Consider the following 19,379-nt stretch of genomic DNA (forward strand, 5'->3'; position numbering starts at 1 on the left):
TTCTTCTGGCAAATGTAGGTCACTTTTGTTGTCGTCCGCCAAAGCAGCATAGAAATAGAAGACCTAGATCAGTGATGATAGAGTCTAGTTTTGCATTTTCCTAGACAAACCGTGTTTCACATGCATGTGGCGTTTGAGGATGGGCGGAATTTTGCGGTACTCACCTGTCTCCACGCCTGGCCGCCGCCCTGGGAATACACATGTAGGGGCGCTACAACCTTTGACCTCCTGAGGAAGACAAAAAAAATGCAAATGTTATTGTATTTACTCCATATTAATATCATCATGATTTATTTTTGGAGGTAAAATGCTTTTGAAAAGAGTTCTGACCCACCTTCTCCACCGGAGGTCCAGTGACCGAGCAGCTGTGCAAGCGTAAAAAGAAGCTATACAGCTAACAGTCAACGCCATGGAGAACGTGGCTTGCAGAGCGTTGTCGTCATTTGGGGGCTTTTCACGGCCGATGCGGTTCAATTTCCTGTTCTATGGTTATCATCACAGTGGGGAAAAAAAGGAAGACTGGAGATGCTGAGTTTTTCTTTCAAATACATTCAGTCCGAGCTTTTTATTTGGAGTCCATTAAAAGCACAAATAGAAGATAAAACGAGACCAAGTCGTCCTACAATATGTACACAATGGAAACGCCTAGCGACACATTCAGGGACCAACGGACGTGTCGTGCATGTGTGTGTTGCTGTTAAAAAGGGAGACAGTAAAATGACAAGACATTAATAAAAAAACATCAAAGGTCAAAAGCGATGCTGAAACTGTGGAAAGAAAAAGCGCCAGGAGACACAGACTTAGTCCATGGTGCGTTCAAGGACGCGGGTGGGCGGCGCCCAGTCGAGTGCTCATCTCCGTCACGACGCGACTTGTCATCCCCGTCAAACGCTGGTGGATGTCCAAGAGCTGCTGAGGAGAACATTGCTTGAGAAGAAACGGACTCAGCACGCCCTCCACAGTGTCCAGCTGGTAAAGGACCCCGGGAGGGGCCCCCTCTGGAGGGGGGTCGGGGGCCGCAGTCTGGTCCTCGTCCAGCCTGGTGGGATGTGGACCCGGCTGGTCCAGCAACGCTGTGGCTGCACAAACATAAATCATATTAACTACATAGCGACTAGTCGGGTATGAAATGTTGGCTTGTAGACCAAACCAAACGCTGACGTACCCAACGTCTCGCCGCTTTTTTCATCATCCTGGTCTGGAATCGGCCTGGCCTCCTCCAGCTCCGAGGTCATCATCTCCGTCTCCGCGAAGCTCTTCAGCTCATCGACGCCTCGACCTTTCCGCTGGGGGAGCACGGGTCACAGGTCGCAACGAGCTCATTCGGAAAAAGGACCGAAGTGCGTCCGTGGGTGGGTGGGTCCGTACCTGTTCCTCGTAGGTCTTGAGCGCCTTCTTGACGTTGGAGATCTTTGGCGAGCGAATGGGAAGAGTCTTGATCTCGTTGGGAGTCAGAGCGCTGAGGTCGCCCACCGTCTTGATGTTGCGGGCTCGCACCAGCTGACCGAAACCACGAGACCTGCGGGAGCAAACAGACGATAAGAGACGCCGCTTCCTGATGGTCGGGTCTGGATCCATGATCCTTCTACAGCATTTCCAAAGGCAGGAGGTGAAAACCTTGCTCAGATCCCAAAGACTTGACGTGAAGTAGCACTACCAGTCCAAAAACCCTGATGGGACCCAGTCCAACCTCCACAGGAACGATGGTATCCAGAACATCTGATGTTCTTCTTCATTGTACTCACCACATGCTGGAGGATATCTGCGGCAGCACGGCTTCCACCGGAGCGGAGCAGCCCACCAGGGCGGGGTAGATGCAATCATTGGAAACGGGGCTCATCTCCGAAATCTAGGAAAAAGTCATACCTGTCATTGACATCAAATACAGCCGACTAAGATGGAACCGGAAGAGGACCAGGATTGTCCTTCCTACCAGGCATTTCTTGGAGCTCTTGAAACTTGGACTCCGAAGATTCCTGGGACTCAAGACCAGCGAGGACTTTGTTGGCGTGGTGATGAACTGGGACAGCCAAGAGGAACATGGTTAAACTCCCAAACCTTCAAAACTGCGGCGTTCGGGACAATTCCTACTTTGGGATGAGCCAGGTTCCCGACTTTGGATCTTCCAGGGGAGCTGCTTCGGACAGCGGGGCTGCGGCGGTCGATGTCGTCTGCGGTCTCCTGCTGCTGGATGGGATTAGCAAAAGACACGCGCCTGGACTGCAAAACCAGACAGAGGATTAGATTCCCAACCAAACCATTCCGACTTCCATGTGGTCACCTACCTTGACGAGAGGAGAGGGGCTCTCCTCCTCCAGTTGTCTCTTCTGGCCTTTCTTCAGGATACTGGAAGAGGGGGAGGCAGAAGGAGACCAGGTTCCTCTGGTCCTGCTACTGCAGGGACTGTGGACCATGTCCTGCACCAACGCAGCCTCCAGGTCCTTCAGCTTCGCTGGAGAATGATGGTGAACGTCACCATGCGTCGATTCAGAGTTCCCGAGATGGCTTGGAGCAGCATCTGGATCCGTGCCTGTGGTCCGGGTTTCCTCTGAAGGCATCACGCCACCTTTATCACAATCATCTTTCTCCGTTCCGACCTCCAAGACCTGCTTTGGGAATTCCTCCTCAACATTAGAAGCATCAGGTTCTCCAGCACTGGAAAGATCATCTACTACATTGGAACCTCCTTCTTGGTCTAGTGTGGAACCATGAGGTTCCTCCACGACTGGAACAAATGCATCTCCAAGATGACCACAATCGGAATCCTTTGCAGGTTGGACCTCCTGATCCATGATCTCCTGTTGCTCGCTGGGGAGAGCTGGTGTGTCTGTAGCAAACATCTCACGAGGAGAGTCCTCCTGACTCCGCTCAGTAGCGACCCCCTCCGAGACCAACATCTCAGTAGCGACCTCCTCAGAGACCAACATCTCCGATGACTCCAAGGACGCAGAATCAGGTTTTGTCCGAGAATATCGTGGCCTGCCCCGCTTCCTGCGCGGCGACACGCTAAGTGGACTCCGGTTCCGTGCGGTTTCAGGCTTGGGTTTTTGTTGAACAAGGGACTCAGGTGCTTCAGCGAGGTCCCTTTGTCCCTCTTTGGAGTTTTCCAAAGTCTCTAGTGATTCAGAAACTGCCGAATCAGGGCTTTGCGATAAATCCCCATCTTGGACTTTAGCAGTTTCCAATGTTTCTGCGCTTCCGGAATCCTTGGAATCGACTTCTGCTGGAGATTGGCGGGTGGAGTCGCTGGTCGAGATCCTTCTGGGTTTCCTCCGCCTCTTTGGGGATGAAAGACTCTCCCTGGCCTCCGACAATTCGGATTCGGACGACTCGGTGTTCACGGATAGTCGCCTTGAATAACGGCCCCTGCCTTGCGAGGACTCGACGGACGCCGCAGCTTCCGACGACTGGGAGCTTTCTGGAGTGACGGGACAACTAGACTTGCTCCTTCGTTTCCGACCTTCACTTCGGGGCTCTGATGGAACATTTTCTTGAGAACTAGCGATAGTTATTTTCCCGAGTTCGCTTTGATGGGCTCCTTCCTCCAGAGACGCCTGCCTTGATCTTCTGCGCGTTTTCAGAGGTGGCGTTTCAGAAGATGTCGGCACCATCCCTTGGGAATTTTGACTAAAGTCCGTAGAAGAAGCGATCTGAGAAGGTTTTTCTGTGCTGGTCTTCCGCTGGAGAAGATCGTACTCTTGGGATTGGCCGACCCTTCGAGGTAAGACGATCTGCGTGTCTTTCTGGAAGTCATCGAATTCAGACTTGGTCTCCAGGACTTTGTTCTCCATTGTCTGCAACGCTTCAGAAGCTTCGTCTTGGCTTTGCTCCGACCGTCTTTCCGAGTCTGACTGGGTGTCTGGACCCTCCTCCTTGGGTTCCAGTGAAGACTTGGGAGGCGGACCATTCTCTTCTTGGGAATCACAAGCGGTGTGGGTGTCTGACTGTACGGAACTTTGACTGGAGACCCTCTCTGACTTGGCCCGTTTGGACGCCGATAAGGACTTGGAAGACCGGCGGCGCCTTTGCTGCGACTGGCTTTCAGATTCCGACTGGGTATCCGACAGGAAGTCGGCTTGACTGGACTCCGCCTTCACTTCAGACTCCTCTTTGGGCTCCGTGGCGGACTTCCGATGCCGGCTTCGCTTTTGCCGAGACGGGCTCGATTCGGGCTGAGAGTCCGACAGGCGATCCGTTTGACTCGACTCTCGGAATCGGCCGCTCTTCCTTTTGTTTTCGCGTTCGGTGAGGAACTCGCCCGAATTGCTGTACAGCTTGACCTTCCTGTGGGATCGACCTTGAGAGTTCCTTTGGCTCGACTCGCTGCTTTCCCTCAGGGACCTTCTCCGTAATCTACCAGTGTCCTCCTCGATGGCCTTCTGGTTTCTCGTATTTGGTCTGTTTGATGCCGCGGGCGACTGCACCGGAACGTCTTCCGGGATCGGATGTTTACTTCGTTTGCGGCTCGTTCGTCTCTGCGGCTGTGAATCACTGAGACTCTCCTGGGAGTCCATGTTTGGATCACCTGGAGAAGTCAGAACCACCGAGGACTGCAAATCACTGAGACTCTCCTGGGAGTCCATGTTTGGATCACCTGGAGAAGTCGGAACCTCTGAGGACTGCGAATCACCAAGAGTCTCTTGGGAATCCATGTTTGGATCGGAATGTGTCATGTCTGCCGAGGTGAAGGTTTCCGCAGGATCCTCCATGACCACGTCTTCAGTCTGAGTATCTGGGATGACGTCTTCATCTTCAGGTTCATCACCTCGTGGTCCCCGAGTCAGCCTGACGGGTTCATCATCCACGTTGGGCCTTCCAGGGGAATCTTGGATGCGACTCCCTGAGGTCTCCTCACAGACGTTCTCAGAGTTCTGAGGCCTATCTTTCTGGGAGTCCTCGGGGCAGGGACCGTCGGAGTCCTTAGAGGGTTCCTGGCTACTGGAGGTCTTAGAGAGAGGACCTATAAAAGTGGACACTGTGCTGGGGCTCGCAGGCTTTCCCTCTGCATATTTCTCCAAAGTAATGAAGGTCTGACGCCTACTCGAACTGCTGGACTTTTGAGGAGTTCCAGAGACGGACATGCTGGGACTGGTGGGCTTCTCAGATTGTGTGCTCGTATCTTCATCTCCGACATCACACTTGGCATGTTCCTCCACAGAAACATCAGGCGACTCGGGTATCGCCTCCGGTTCCTCGGTTTCCGGCTCTTTTTCTAAAGCCTCGGGGCACGCCCCATCTGGAGTCTCGTCTTCCTGAACGTCAGCGACCTCGCCCGAGTCGGCACCCTGAGGGTCAGAGACAGGTTGAGATATCTGGAAGGGATGCCTTCATGTTCTCACGGCTTTCTAACCTTCTCTGGAGCGTCCTGGCCAACGGCAGCAGCTTGGTCGGTTGGTGCTTTGCCCCTAAGGGAGGGTGGATGCCGTAAGTACTGCTTTAGGCACGAGTACTACAGTACATGTTGTACTTACATGGAGTCTTCCTGGCTTTGTGTGTACTGGGAGAAGACGGAGGTATCCAAGGAGGCATCGAGGTTGTTGTACATGGCAGGTATGTCCACCCTTGGACACAAAAGTACTTTTACTCGTTTTTTTCTCTCCAAAAGACATGAAATACTACGACTAAATAAGTATTTGTACATGTATTTGTAGCATGCAATGTACTGATACACGTCGGCCGGTCACCATAATCAATAAATCAATTAACCCCACCAAAGTTTGATAAATCGACTCAAGTGCTCCCTCGATCCCGGGGGTGGGTTCCCGAAATAGTGGTCTCGGTCCTTCCGGATCGGACCCAGTGGACCACCGGATCCCGTTGGGAAGGCTGGGACACCATGTATGAACAAATCTGTGTCGGTTCTACAGTGGTTTGCTTTCCATCTATTTGGTCATAGTTTTAGCGTGTGGCTCACGACCGCTGCGTGGAGTCCCCCAGGGTTCTGTTTTGGGGCCCCATCTTTTCAGGCTGTTGCACCGTGACTTTGGAATGATCTTGCTCGATTTTGATTGTGAAGGACTTTGTGACTTCCTGTCTATGAAAGGAGCTGGAACGATATCTGCTATATTGCGTAATAGGAGTATAAAGTGACTATAGGGGTGTTATTTCATGTCTAGAGGTCTCTAACAATGTTAGAAGGTATATTTAGAACATGGTCTTATTTTCTCTTACATCTACCATATTGGTTAATAGGAGTGTAAAGGTGACTATAGGGGTGTTATTTCATGTCTAGAGGTCTCTAACAATGTTAGAAGGTATATTTAGAAGGTGGTCTTATTTTCTCTTATATCTACTATATTGGGTAAAATGAGTGTAAAGGTGACTATAGGGGTGTTATTTCATGTCTAGAGGTCTCTAACAATGTTAGAAAGTATATTTAGAAGGTGGTCTTATTTTCTCTTACATCTACCATATTGGGTAATAGGAGTGTAAAGGTGACTATAGGGGTGTTATTTCATGTCTAGAGGTCTCTAACAATGTTAGAAAGTATATTTAGAAGATGGTCTTATTTTCTCTTACATCTACCATATTGGGTAATAGGAGTGTAAAGGTGACTATAGGGGTGTTATTTTGCGTCTAGAGGTCTCTAACAATGTTAGAAAGTATATTTAGAAGGTGGTCTTGTTTTCTCTTACATATACCATATTGGGTAATAGGAGTGTAAAGGTGACTATAGGGGTGTTATTTCGTGTCTGGAGGTCTCTAACAATGTTAGAAAGTATATTTAGAAGATGGTCTTATTTTCTCTTATATCTACTATATTGGGTAATAGGAGTGTAAAGTGACTATAGGGGTGTTATTTCATGTCTGGAGGTCTCTAACGATGTTAGAAAGTATATTTAGAAGATGGTCTTATTTTGTCTTATATCTACTATATTGGGTAATAGGAGTGTAAAGGTGACTGTAGGGGTGTTATTTCATGTCCAGAGGTCTCTAACAATGTTAGAAGGTGGTCTTGTTTTAATCCCACTCCATGCCAGTGGGCCTGGAACCAATGAAGCACCACCAGGATTATTGTAATTAATGGAAAACAGGAAGTAAATTAATCAGACCTTTTAGTCCTTTTGACCTCCTTTTGGTGCTCCGTTAAAACTCTCTCCTTGGTCTCAGGTGGAATGAAGACAAAGTCAACAGAGGCCTCCTCCTCCAGAACCTCCCTTCGGGGAACTTTAGGGGAACCAAAGTCCAGCTTCATCTGCAGAAATAAGTTTGGTGAAGCTCTAAAAGAGGCCACACGAGACTCGGACCAAGACTTACAGAAACCGGTTTGGAGGCCCTGGTGGAGCTTCGGTCGTTCCCCTCAGCAGTCTTCCCTAATTGAGAGTCCCTCATTCCCACGGAGGCCACTGGCACGCCGCTGAGTTTGGTTTCTAACTGGGAACTTTCGCTCTGAGGAGGAAAACTGCAGATAAGGAAAGAGGCACCGGAGAACAGGAACAGTTTTTTTTATTTTAGGACAACTCACGGAATACTGTCCACTGAGCTCATCGGGAATACTGATGGATTTGAAGCCGGGAAGAATGATGGGAGTCTTTTGCTTCACTTGGTTCAGAACAGGTCTGGAAAAGAGGGAAAAAAAGTCGAAATGACTTCCTGAAATTCCTCGGCAGCTTCCTGAAATGGTACCTGAGCTGGTCGGGATACGTCAAGCTGACGGCATTGGCGAAGGTGGCGTTCCAAAAGTGCGTGACGGCCGTGCGGTGCTGCTTGTTCTTGTGCGTGAAGAGGACGCAGAGCAGCGGAGAAAGCAGAGCCAGGAGGTCGCCGTCGTAGGCCAGAGCGGAGCGGCTCTGGATGCATCCGAGGACCTCGCCCACCAGCTTCTCCATCTGAAGGAAGGAAAAGCGTTACTGATGCCACGCCCTCAGCCAACTCCGCTGCGGGAACGCACCTTGGCAAGCATGGCCGACGTCAAGTCATGCGGCTTCTGATAGAGGACGGCGAGCGGCTGAATGAGGGAAGCGAGCGCCTCCTTGACGGCGTCAGCAAGGACCAGGTTGGTGAAGAGGGCAGACAAAACGGAGAGCAGCGCCGTCCCCGTACTCGCGGCCTCCGACCAAACCTCATCGTCCCCAGCCAGGTAAACATCCAGACACTGAACCAGCAGGGACTCAAAGGCTGCCAGGTTCCCCAGGGCCTTGCTTCTCTTCTTGGTCCAGGTTCCTGGAGTGTGAGGAGCTGCAGAAAGAAGATGATAAAAAGTCCTGGAGTTCCTGGTGTGGGGGAAAACGGAGAGTTGACTTACATTTTAACTTCTGCTGGAAGTGCGGCGTGTACGGCGAGAAGTCCACACATTCCACCATGACTTGCAGGATGCAGGAGACCGCCATCAACGTGGACGGAAGCTTGATGAGAAGAACAGCCATTTCATTTAACGCATGTATTTAATATAATAAATTATAATAATAAATCCAAATAGTAATTTGTATATAAAAACAACCCATTTATTGTGTTGTGTTTGTATAGTTCAGATATTTCAGCTAAGTTATGCTTGAAACGTAGCTTTTCTCCCATTTTAGTCGGGAACTGATATTTACCTGAAACTTTCCGATGCGCTACAGCTGATTACTAAAGAACACAAAAGCTGGAGAATGTTTTTTTTGATAGGTTCCCTTTTCATATAACCATGGAATATCATATTTTAATACAATATTCTGAATTGTAATTAGGCGCATGCATTACGACAAGCCCCGCCTCCGTTATGAGAGGCTACTTTACACCAAAGGGGGCGTTTGACATCATATTATTATTATTATTATACTTCTGAAGTAGCCTGCTGTCATTTTTAATCTTTAAAAAAAAATGAGCGCAGCCTGGCTTCTTGTTCATGTGAACGCCTGCTACAACTAAAGATAACTTTATTTAGCCATTTGCCGGGACAATGCTACAGCTAAAGCCGCTCTAATCATTTTATCAATGAGGTACGTCTTCTTGTAGTAGCCTGCAGTGACCACTGGATGGCAGTGTTGCTGTGTTTTGTGGAAGACCTTTTCAATGTTTTTTTTTGGTCCTCATTATTAACTTGTGTTTTCTTCCGGTTGATTGATGTCTAAGAAGACCCCCGCAAGGACCCCTGTGACATAAACATCGGCTAACATCGTGAGTATTCTCTCTAAATAGCGTATCTTCATGTCATCGATTAAACCGATTATTGGATCATTTGACAGCGGCCATTGATGGCGTTGACGTATTTAGTTGGTTAAGTTAATTTCACGTTTTTACCTTCAAGGCCTCCCGGTCCACCGTAGCGGCCATCTTGACACACAGCTCCTCACAGCAGACGTTCTCCTCGGCCGTGACCACCAAAGAGGAGCAGCGTGCGAACACCTTGTAGAGTTTAGACCACGTGGACAGCATGGACTTCTGGGCCGCCTACGCACACGATAGAGATGATGATGATGTTGGCTAAACAACAACAACACGTGAACGCCGGCGTCAGCGTACCAACTGCAGAGGCGGTTCACTCAGCAGGTGAGTGACGGGGAACAGCAGGGCCGAGTGCATGGCGCTGAAGTTGTGCTCCAAAGCGTCTCCTTGGTTGACTTCATTGGACTGAAACATCCCGGAAGGTTCAGTATCATCTACGACGTCACTGGTGGACCCCCCCACCCCGCCCCCACCCAGCTTTTTCCCCCTCCTACCTGAGTTATGGTGTCCGTCAGCGGGCCGACCATCGCGCTCCACATCCTCAGCAGGTGCTCCTTGTTTGGCACGGAGGCGGCGCTGCGGCCGATGGCTCCCAGCACGGCCTCCCCAAACGCCAGGGGGGAGGTGGGGCCCGACAGGCCGCAGCCCACCAGCCTCTTGAGGCACTGATGAAACCTAAACACACACACACACACACACTTCATAAGCGGTCACCAGAAGATAGACAGATCCACCAGACCTGGCGTCCTCCATGTAGGCTGCTAGCATGCTGCTGTCCAAGAGGAGAAGAATCAGGAAGAGCGCGGGCGTTCCCTAAAAAAGAAAACACATTCAGTCATCTCCAAGATGGCCGTCAGTATAAAGGAAGCAGAGAGTCTGAGGCGCTCACGTTTAGCACGTCCATCTTGCCCACTTGGTAGGAGGCGGAGCCAAGGACGCGAGCGGAGATGCCTTTGACGGTGCCCTCAAAGAGAACCTGAAGGATGGAGGACAGCGAATGGAGCGAGGTTCCTTAAACGTTACCGTCCGTTTGGGGCTCCGCCCGTGCAGCGGGAAAATATGATGAAAAATAAACGCATCACCGCATTAGCGGCCTGCATTTTCTCCACTGAGGACGCGCGCACAGCTGGCTGTGGTTTGTTCACTAGCAGACACAAAAGCTGGGGTGCCCAAAGCGAAGCCCAGGGGCCATCCGTGACCACTGGCCGAAGTACACTACAAAAACTGAATTAAAGCCCATTTTGCTTAAATTATGCTCATTTTGGGCCCTTTATTATGTCTACTATATTGGGTAATAGGAGTGTAATGTTGACTATAGGGGTGTTATGTCATGTCTAGAGGGCTCTAATCATGGTAAAAAGTGGATTCAGAAGGTGGTAAACAGGTTTTCTACGTCTTAATATGTCTACTATATTAAAGTAAAGTTGACTAGGTGACTATAGGGGTGTTATTCCATGTCTAGAGGGCTCTAATCATGGTAAAAAAGTGGCTTCAGAAGTTGGTAAACAGGTTTTCTACGTCTTATTATGTCTACTATATTGGGTAATAGGAGTGTAAAGGTGACTATAGGGGTGTTATGTCATGTCTCGAGGGCTCTAATCATGGTAAAAAGTGGATTCAGAAGGTGGTAAACAGGTTTTCTATGTCTTATTATGTCTACTATATTGGGTAATAGGAGTGTAAAGGTGACTATAGGGGTGTTATGTCATGTCTCGAGGGCTCTAATCATGGTAAAAAGTGGATTCAGAAGGTGGTAAACAGGTTTTCTATGTCTTATTATGTCTACTATATTGGGTAATAGGAGTGTAAAGGTGACTATAGGGGTGTTATGTCATGTCTAGAGGGCTCTAATCATGGTAAAAAGTGTATTCAGAAGGTAGCAAATCCCCCCCCCCAAGAGCATTTCTGGAACCAGCATGAAGGAAGTTCCTACCAGGACTTTTTCTGCAGGGAGAGCTTCTGAGTGGACGATGCTCTGCAGGGCCTGCAGCATCAGCGTCAGGACTTCACAGCCCTGTCTGTCCTTCTTGGTGGCTGCAGGATGCACAAGACCGTGAGAAGCATAGACTTAGAGCCCCCCCCCACTACACTACACAGCGATGGCACACCACTGCTGGAGGACAGTCATCATTGGGGGGGGCCAACCCCTCAGGTGTTCTGTCTCGTCACAGCAGCACATCCGTGTGCTCGGACTTAAACTGATCAAAAGTGGCAATGAGTCGGGCGGGAGGTCGGGACGAGGTCTCTCCGTCCTCCTCCAGATTGACCGGAACCCCGGACCCAATCAGGGTGCTCTATGTGGCGCCGTTCGGGTGGGAACTACAGCTTTGAGAACCCCCTGTCAGAGTGCGGCAGCCACAATAAGCATTTCCGGTCCATACGAGCCGGACGTCGTACACAGGTATTAGCATAGGTATTAGCATAGGTGTTAGCATAGCATAGCTGAATCCTTAGCCTTGAGCAGCGGCATTACAGCCTGACTGTTAGGCGTTAGTTTCTTTGCATTTTTGTCGCAATTAAATGTTTCAGGTCAAAATATACATTTTAGTACAACTCAACGTTTGATGCACTTTTCAAATAAAACTTTGTACTAAGGGAGGAATAAAAATAATAAATATAAAAATCCCCCACATTAAAACATAACCGAGATCCATCAGTGTGGAAAATGTTATCAAACCATTTCTAAAGCTTTGGGACTCCAGCTAACCACAGAGAGAGACATTATCCACAAATGGCCAAAACATGGAACAGCGGCCGGCCAACCAAAATAACCAAGAGCGCAGCCACAACTCATCCGGGAGGTCACAAAAGACCCCACAACAACATCCAAAGCCCATGCCTCAGTTAAGGTCAGAGTTCATGACTCCACCATAAGAAAGACACCGAAGACACCAAAAAGAACATTAAGGCTGGTCTCCATTTGGCCAGAAAACATCTTGATGACCCCCCAAGAGTCCTTGAACGTTTTTGGAAGGCGTGTGTCCCGTTCCATCTGGCATTCGAGGAAAGGAGTCAAATATGGTGGTGGTAGTGTAATGGTCTGGGGTTGCTATGATACATGGAAGCATGGATTGTACTGAAGGAGAACATTGGTGAGCTCAGACTGAAAGCAACTCGGCTTCAGCAGCAGGACAACGATCCAAAAGACAGCACCAAGTCCACCAAAGCACATGAAGAACCTCGGAGCGGCCTAGTCCAAGTCCTGAGCTGAATCCTATTGTGGCATGACCCTCAAAACTGCTAAATTCCTCCCCAGCGCTGGAAGAGACTCATTGCAAGTTATCACAAAGGCTTGATTGCAGTTGTTGCTGCTAAGGGCCTAGCCTAGCTTACTAGCATTAGCTTTAGCATCTTCACGCACTTTTCCTTCTCCCTTCATTATAAAGTTTCATTTTAAAACTGCATCAAGTTTTGAGTTGTCATTGGCTAATACTTATTCAATATTCCGCTGTGATTGGCGGCGACGGGATTGGCTGCATCCTAAAACGGGAATACGGGAATACTTACCAGACTCGATGGTCAAGCTGACAAAGTGAATAAGATGATTCCATAAAAGTGCTAAAAGTGACCCTGCAAAGCATAAAAAAAGGAAAAGGGGGTCCTAATGAAGATGGAGGTTGCAGTGTTTCAGGTACAGGAAGTAGTGGAGTACTGCAGAGTACCTGGAGCGTCTTTGCCGGCGCCGCTGAAGCCATCTTTGATGCCGGCGATGAGCACGGCGGCGTGTTTGCCGAAGGACGAGGTAGCAGCCAACAGGGGATGCCTTAAAGGTTCTGGGAGCAAAACAGAAGGCTTACAGATAAAAACAACTAGCGCCATCGGCAACCTCCAGGAGATGGCAGTAGCTGCATGGTACCGCGGCTTCATCTGGCTCTGCGTGCGCTTTAAAGTGCGACGGTCACGCGTGTTACATGTCACCTTGTTTGCAATAGACTCATGAATGCCGATCCTTACGCCATCACAACATTGGTATTCATATGTAGTCAACCTACGTATGTCGGGATATGACTTTTGGTCAGTGAAAAGGTGACTATAGGGGTGTTATTCCGTGCCCTAGAGGGCTCTAATCATGTTAAAAAGTGTATTTAGAAGGTGGTAAACAGGTTTTCTATGTCTTATTATGTCTTCTATATTGGGTAATAGGAGTGTAAAGGTGACTATAGGGGTGTTATGTCATGTCTAGAAGGCTCTAATCATGTTAAAAAGTGTATTTAGAAGGTGGTAAACAGGTTTTTTCTATGTCTTATATGTCTACTATATTGGATAATAGGAGTGTAAAGGTGACTACGTGACTATAGGGGTGTTATTCCATGTCCAGGGGGCTCTAATCATGTTAAAAGTGTATTCAGAAGGTGGTAAACAGGTTTTCTATGTCTTATTATGTCTACTATATTGGGTAATAGGAGTGTAAAGGTGACTATAGGGGTGTTATGTCATGTCTAGAGGGCTCTAATCATGTTAAAAAAACTTATTCAGAAGGTGGTAAACAGGTTTTCTACGTCTTATTATGTCTTCTATATTGGGTAATAGGAGTGTAAAGGCGACTATAGGGGTGTTATGTCATGTCTAGAGGGCTCTAATCATGTTAAAAAACTTATTCAGAAGGTGGTAAACAGGTTTTCTACGTCTTATTATGTCTTCTATATTGGGTAATAGGAGTGTAAAGGTGACTATAGGGGTGTTATGTCATGTCTGGAGGGCTCTAATCATGTTAAAAAGTGTATTTAGAAGGTGGTAAACAGGTTTTCTATGTCTTATTATGTCTACTATATTGGGTAATATAAGTCTAAAGATGACTAGATGACTATAGGGGTGTTATGTCATGGTTAGAGGGCTCTAATCATGTTAAAAGTGTATTTAGAAGGTAGTAAACAGATTTTCTATGTCTTATTATATCTACTGTTTTGGGTAATAGGAGTGTAAAGGTGACTATAGGGGTGTTATTCCATGTCCAGGGGGCTCTAACCATGTTAAAAAGTGTATTTAGAAGGTGGTAAACAGGTTTTCCCAACATTTGCAATAAAGTGACCAGAAATCAGGGTTCCAGGTGGAGTACTCACCCAGAGTCAGCACAAGCTTGCTCTTGGTCGCCGAGGCGACCACCTCGGGTCCCAGGAAGTAGTGCAGCAGCATCTCCAGGCCCAGCAGCTGGATGGAGGGGAAGGTGGAGGGCGGCTGGATGCTGGAATTCAGGCTGAGTCGAGGGGCGGGGGCCGGACTGTTGAAGCTCGGCGGGGGTGCTGGGAAAGGAGAAACACCAGCACGGATGTTCAGCTACCCCCCCAAGCCACTCGCATGAACCCCATAAAAGACAAGCAGCATTCCACCATGCGTGCATATGCAGGAGGGATGTCAAGGATAAACGGGGGAGGCCGGAGGTCCCGTTTGACAAGGAAGCCATCGACGGACACGCATCGGGAATTGACAATCAGGCTCTTAAACAATGCGAGCGCCTGGGATGGCGTCCCAAGGAGACCAGAGTCTCATTTGGGAAAATGGGAAGTGCGGCATTCCCACCAACATGACAAAAAAAAAAAAAATCAGTGGAGGTCACAAATAAGGAAAAAACTTGGATTTGATCTGCAGTGTGAACCCCTTAAGTAAGGGGTGTCCAAAGTGCGGTCCGGGGGCCATTTTCAGCCCTCTGTTTTATTGGCCCAGGCCACATTGTACATATATAATTTATAATATATATTAAAAAAAACTGCATTAATATAACGAGAACAAGCGGCCATTTTATGGGAATAAGATCATATCAGGACGCCGAATATTTTAGTATCAAAGTTGCCATTTTTGGAAAACTAAAAATCCTATTTTAACAAGAAAAAAGTAACAATTGTACCAGAATAAACTTGTAATATTCTAAAGAAAATTATTTTATTTTAGGCTTTTTGAACGTTGTAATATTATGAGAAACCAAACAAGATAATGTTGTCATTTTGGGAAAGTGAGGTTGGCCAAAAGTCCAAATATGAGGAGACGAGAACATACAAAGATGATTCAAGAATGTTTGGAAAATTAAAAACCAAAAATCAAAGTCACGGCTCCTCGTCCTACCGGTTTTGCCGACTCCTACTCCGTTCTGAGGACCCCCCCTGGCGGGGGTGCCCTGCTGCGAGGAGGAATCCGATCCAAAGGTGTACTGCAGCAGAGGAACGGACACCTGAGGAGGACAGGAGGCGTTTATGAAGCAAGAAGTATAAATTCCCTCAACAAGCCTGACTGGGAGAACATCGGACCTGATCAAAGTGAGGCGACAGGTGAGGACCCAGCTGGACCACCAGGTACCACCACACCTCCACCTTGGTGAGCATCAGCGCCTCCGTCCTGACGTTGATGGACATGAGGGGCTGCATGAGGAGCTTCATGCGCTTGGCGCTGCACAGGATGTCTTCAGAGACAGAAGACCACAGTTCAGATCTGAGGAGATCAAAAACCAACTGAAGGTACGACGGAGATGCTGACCCGGATTGAGGGCGAAGTTGTCGATGAGGCTCTTCCAGGCGATGAAGGCGATCTTCTTGACGGTGGGAGACGAGCTCCGAAAGCCCAGCTCCTCCAGGTGGAGCAGAGAGTTGATGAAGGGACCGCCGCGGTGCAGCATCTGACCACACCAGGAGGAGGAATCATTTCTTGGGAGGTACCAAGCTAGTCAAAGTAATCCCCTCCATGATGCTGGTGAGGTGCTTCCACACCCAACCAGGAAATGTGGATTTCCATCAAGTTTAGGTAGGTAGAACATAGAAAAACATCTTCTAAACATGCTGGGTCACTTATGTGTCCATCTATCTTCTATGGAGGGGGTATGCTGGAGTCTATCCCAGCTGACTTTGGGCAGGGCACATATAGACAAACAATTGAAGCCATCCAGTGAAGCTAACATGCATGTTTTGGGAATGTGGGAGGAACGCAGGGTACCTGGAGAACATGCAAGCTCCACAGTTTGAAGCCCAGGTCCTCCAGAACTTGTGCTAGCAAAGCAAGTCCTTGCTAAAAATGAATTCTTACCTTGCCTAGAAGTTTGACAAATAAGGGCCAGAGCTTCAGGACGTTTGTTTCATTCTTGGCCATGAAAAGCTTCTGCAGCTCTGGGATCAGTTTCTATGAGGAGGGGAAAAAAAACATCCATCATGTGTCCATAAGATGGATGATTGATCCATCATCTAGACGCCGGGGGTCCCACCGTGGACATGAGGGGCTCGATGACGGCGGCCACATCCGTCTGCTTTTGGAGGAGTAGAGGCAGGCCCGTCTCCATGGCGGCCGCCGCCCGCAGACGCACTTTGGAGGCCGAGTGCACCACCAGCGGGATGATGAGCTTGGCCCAGCGTACCGTGTCTTCGGACATCTGAGCCGGAACCTGGTCCAGCAGCCTGCAAGCATCCATAGAAACATGCTCCGTGACTCGGCTTCCAAATCAGTCCAAGTCCTTGGACGGAAAAAGAACGTTACAGGAACATGACTGACACCTCGTGATGTTTGGATTTGGACTTCATTTAGGTGTTTAGAAGAATGGAAAATTATTTCGAGGAATAGGTCATCTTCTGGTACGTTTCACATTGTTCATGAGGGTGAATAGTCCAGGTCCTCCTTCCTCAACTTACTTGATGATCACGTTCAGAGCTTCGTGCTCCAGGACCACCGACAGGACGTCGTCTTTGCTCCAGATGCTCTCCAGGGTCCCCAGGATGGACGGAACCTGAGCAAAGCGGACACTCACGGGTCAGAACGATCCGAGCAACAAACGCGTAACGACCAGCGACTCCCGTTTATGTTCTCACTTTCTTTCCCACCACGGCGGCGGAGAAGCTCTGCTTGGAGATGACCCACAAGGCTCTGGTGCAGGTGTTCTTCTCCGTGGACTTGGACGCCACAGAGCAAAGTGCAGACAGAAGATCAGCGGCCAAGGTTTCTAAAAAAAAAAAAAAAAAAACGGTAGCGTTGTTTTGTTAGCATGAAACGACACGCTCCATGGAGTCGCGACCAGAAGGAACGTACCCGAGACCCGCGAGACCACGTGCGAATGGTACAGACAGAAACCCAGGGCTTGCAGGGCGGCCTGGTTCAGCTCGGCGTGCGGACTGCTGATGTGGGTCTGGGGGGCGGGGCCAAGACACACAACAGTTAGCAACAGATATGACGCCGCCTTTGTCGAAAACTCACCAAAATGGCGGCGCCCAGACGCGTAAAGTGCTTTTCAACTGCAGGAAGAAACTGGCGGCCTTCCTCGCCACTCAGGCGGCTGCGAGACACAACATTCTTTACTCGACGCCTCTTCTGGTGATTTATGGATTATGGATGGCGAAGGTGATGTGTGATATGAGGCCTACTTGGCGATGGTGAGGTAGGCGTCCGTCTGCTCGGGGCGTCCGGCAGCGCTGTCCTCCAGACACTCCAGCAGGGGGGCCATGCTGAAGCCGCTGGGAGGCTCGGCCGACGCCATCATCGTTACTCGCCGCCACACGGCCTTCGGGAGGAAGACAAAAACACACACGGCGTTGTCGGAGAATGTGATCATGCGTCCCGAAGCCGAGGAACGCTACACAGCCATCTTGTGTCTGTTACAATGTGACCTCCGACACTTCCTGTGTACAAGCCCCGCCCCCAGAAAGGCAACACATGACATATGAAAAGATGCATGGCAGTTTTGTATACATTTACAAAAAGAAAGTTGGAAATTTATTATTAGAAATTAAGTCATACATTTACAAAAAAGTTGGAAATTTATAAGAAAAACTCAAAAATTTGTCGCAAAAGTGGTGACTGGAGCAGAAAAAATGAAAATAAAGCCTTAAATATACGACAATACAATAAATCAATGAGAAAAACTCATACATTTACAAAATAAAGTTGTAAATTTACAAGAATGAAGTCATTATTTACATTTAAACATTTAAAATACATTACATTTAAATTATTGAGAAAAGATTTCAGAACAATTTCACAAAAATAAAGATTATTATTATTATCATCATCATCATTAACGTCACCCTTTCTTGGTTCCCAACCGTCCTAGCCTTTTTATCTCAATTAAAGGAAAATGAGAACTTAGTATTTTTTGTAATAATTTTTTTTTTATATATTTGGTTGCGAAATAAAGTTATAATGTTAAGAGAATAATGTGCAAATATTATCGGAATAAATTCATCCTTATGAGATGATGATTTGCAGGAAGAGAGTCGATACAGTTGGAAAATTCAAAACAAAACAAAACAAATAAGTTTAGCAACCTCACTAAAGTACAAAACTTCTTAAAAACCACCAATAAAGATAATTTTTTCAGGGAATCCCCACTCAAAGTGACAAGGGATGAATTGAAATACCAAAATAAATAAAATATTCAATTCGAAAGACCCTTTCTGCACAAAACAATCTTACCTATTCGTTCACATGATGCACACGGAGCAATCAACTTCATAGCGGTCTCCTTTCTGCTCCCTTCAGGCACACTCGTAATTGTGAGCGTTAGGCGCTAATTGTTTTTGATTGTTAGTCACGTGCCCTGGTGACAACTTTGGAAGCTAACTTATAAACAGTGTGTGTGATCATTGCAGCCAGTGGCAACAGCTCGTATGTGCTAATTAATGCATGGCATCGATTATATACGTATGTTTACATTTATGTATCTCGGCACGGAATCCAAAATTAATGCAAGAGTACACAATACTATAACCTTGGCGACTTTATACGACAATTATAATTGATTACAATTAATTAAACAGTCAACAATGCCACCAAAAAAACTAACTAGCTTCAGCAAGTTAGCACAGTTAGCATCCGCACAGTGAACATGCGTACGGTTAGCTAAGAGCCGGCTAACGCACCCCAACTGGCTCGTGTCTTAAATACCCGCCAATATGACGACAATGTATGTAAGCATTTCAAGAAAACAGAGCGTCATATTTGCGCCACACGCATGCGGTACCGACAGCTCACCTCGGGCTTCGCAAGCGACGTTGGCCGCGGAGATGACGCAGCGTGGACAGCCGAAAGAACCGACGAGGAGCGCCGCTTCCAAAGCGTCCGTCCGAGGAGCGCAGCACCCCGGCTTGCTTTTTCTTACGTGCGCTGCGCACTTTCGGCGGTGCTGTATTTCGCTGCGCCTTGTGCTGTCGGCCCGCGAAATAGCTGGCGCCAAACCACCCCTCGCAGACGTCAAAATTACCTTTGACCCCGGTGGCGTCACATCCTGGCCCGCCCCCCTAGTTTACCTTATAACGTTTCCGGTAGAC

General features: G+C 48.2%; 1 protein-coding gene across 1 annotated transcript; it reads right to left on the reverse strand.

The window, feature by feature from the left end:
• Nucleotides 1-544: 544 nt before the first annotated feature.
• rif1 (replication timing regulatory factor 1) lies at nucleotides 545-19,334 on the reverse strand. Its single transcript, XM_058081574.1, has 35 exons — nucleotides 19,084-19,334; nucleotides 17,478-17,614; nucleotides 17,311-17,389; nucleotides 17,146-17,242; nucleotides 16,929-17,059; nucleotides 16,752-16,846; nucleotides 16,331-16,520; nucleotides 16,156-16,248; nucleotides 15,613-15,751; nucleotides 15,387-15,538; nucleotides 15,205-15,310; nucleotides 14,208-14,387; nucleotides 12,810-12,920; nucleotides 12,655-12,717; nucleotides 11,081-11,181; nucleotides 10,037-10,123; nucleotides 9,887-9,960; nucleotides 9,642-9,822; nucleotides 9,445-9,552; nucleotides 9,223-9,372; nucleotides 8,246-8,345; nucleotides 7,892-8,178; nucleotides 7,627-7,829; nucleotides 7,466-7,559; nucleotides 7,258-7,389; nucleotides 7,053-7,195; nucleotides 5,472-5,561; nucleotides 5,351-5,405; nucleotides 2,286-5,285; nucleotides 2,092-2,220; nucleotides 1,934-2,020; nucleotides 1,746-1,849; nucleotides 1,369-1,519; nucleotides 1,166-1,286; nucleotides 545-1,079 (listed from the first exon to the last, which is right to left on the reverse strand). Exons 2-35 carry the CDS (start codon nucleotides 17,591-17,593, stop codon nucleotides 817-819), a joined length of 7,212 nt encoding a protein of 2,403 aa, XP_057937557.1. The 5' UTR covers nucleotides 17,594-17,614; nucleotides 19,084-19,334; the 3' UTR covers nucleotides 545-816.
• Between the last annotated feature and the right edge of the window lie 45 nt (nucleotides 19,335-19,379).

This window comes from Doryrhamphus excisus, chromosome 9 (genome assembly GCF_030265055.1).
Source record: "Doryrhamphus excisus isolate RoL2022-K1 chromosome 9, RoL_Dexc_1.0, whole genome shotgun sequence".
NCBI classification, from domain to species: domain Eukaryota; kingdom Metazoa; phylum Chordata; class Actinopteri; order Syngnathiformes; family Syngnathidae; genus Doryrhamphus; species Doryrhamphus excisus.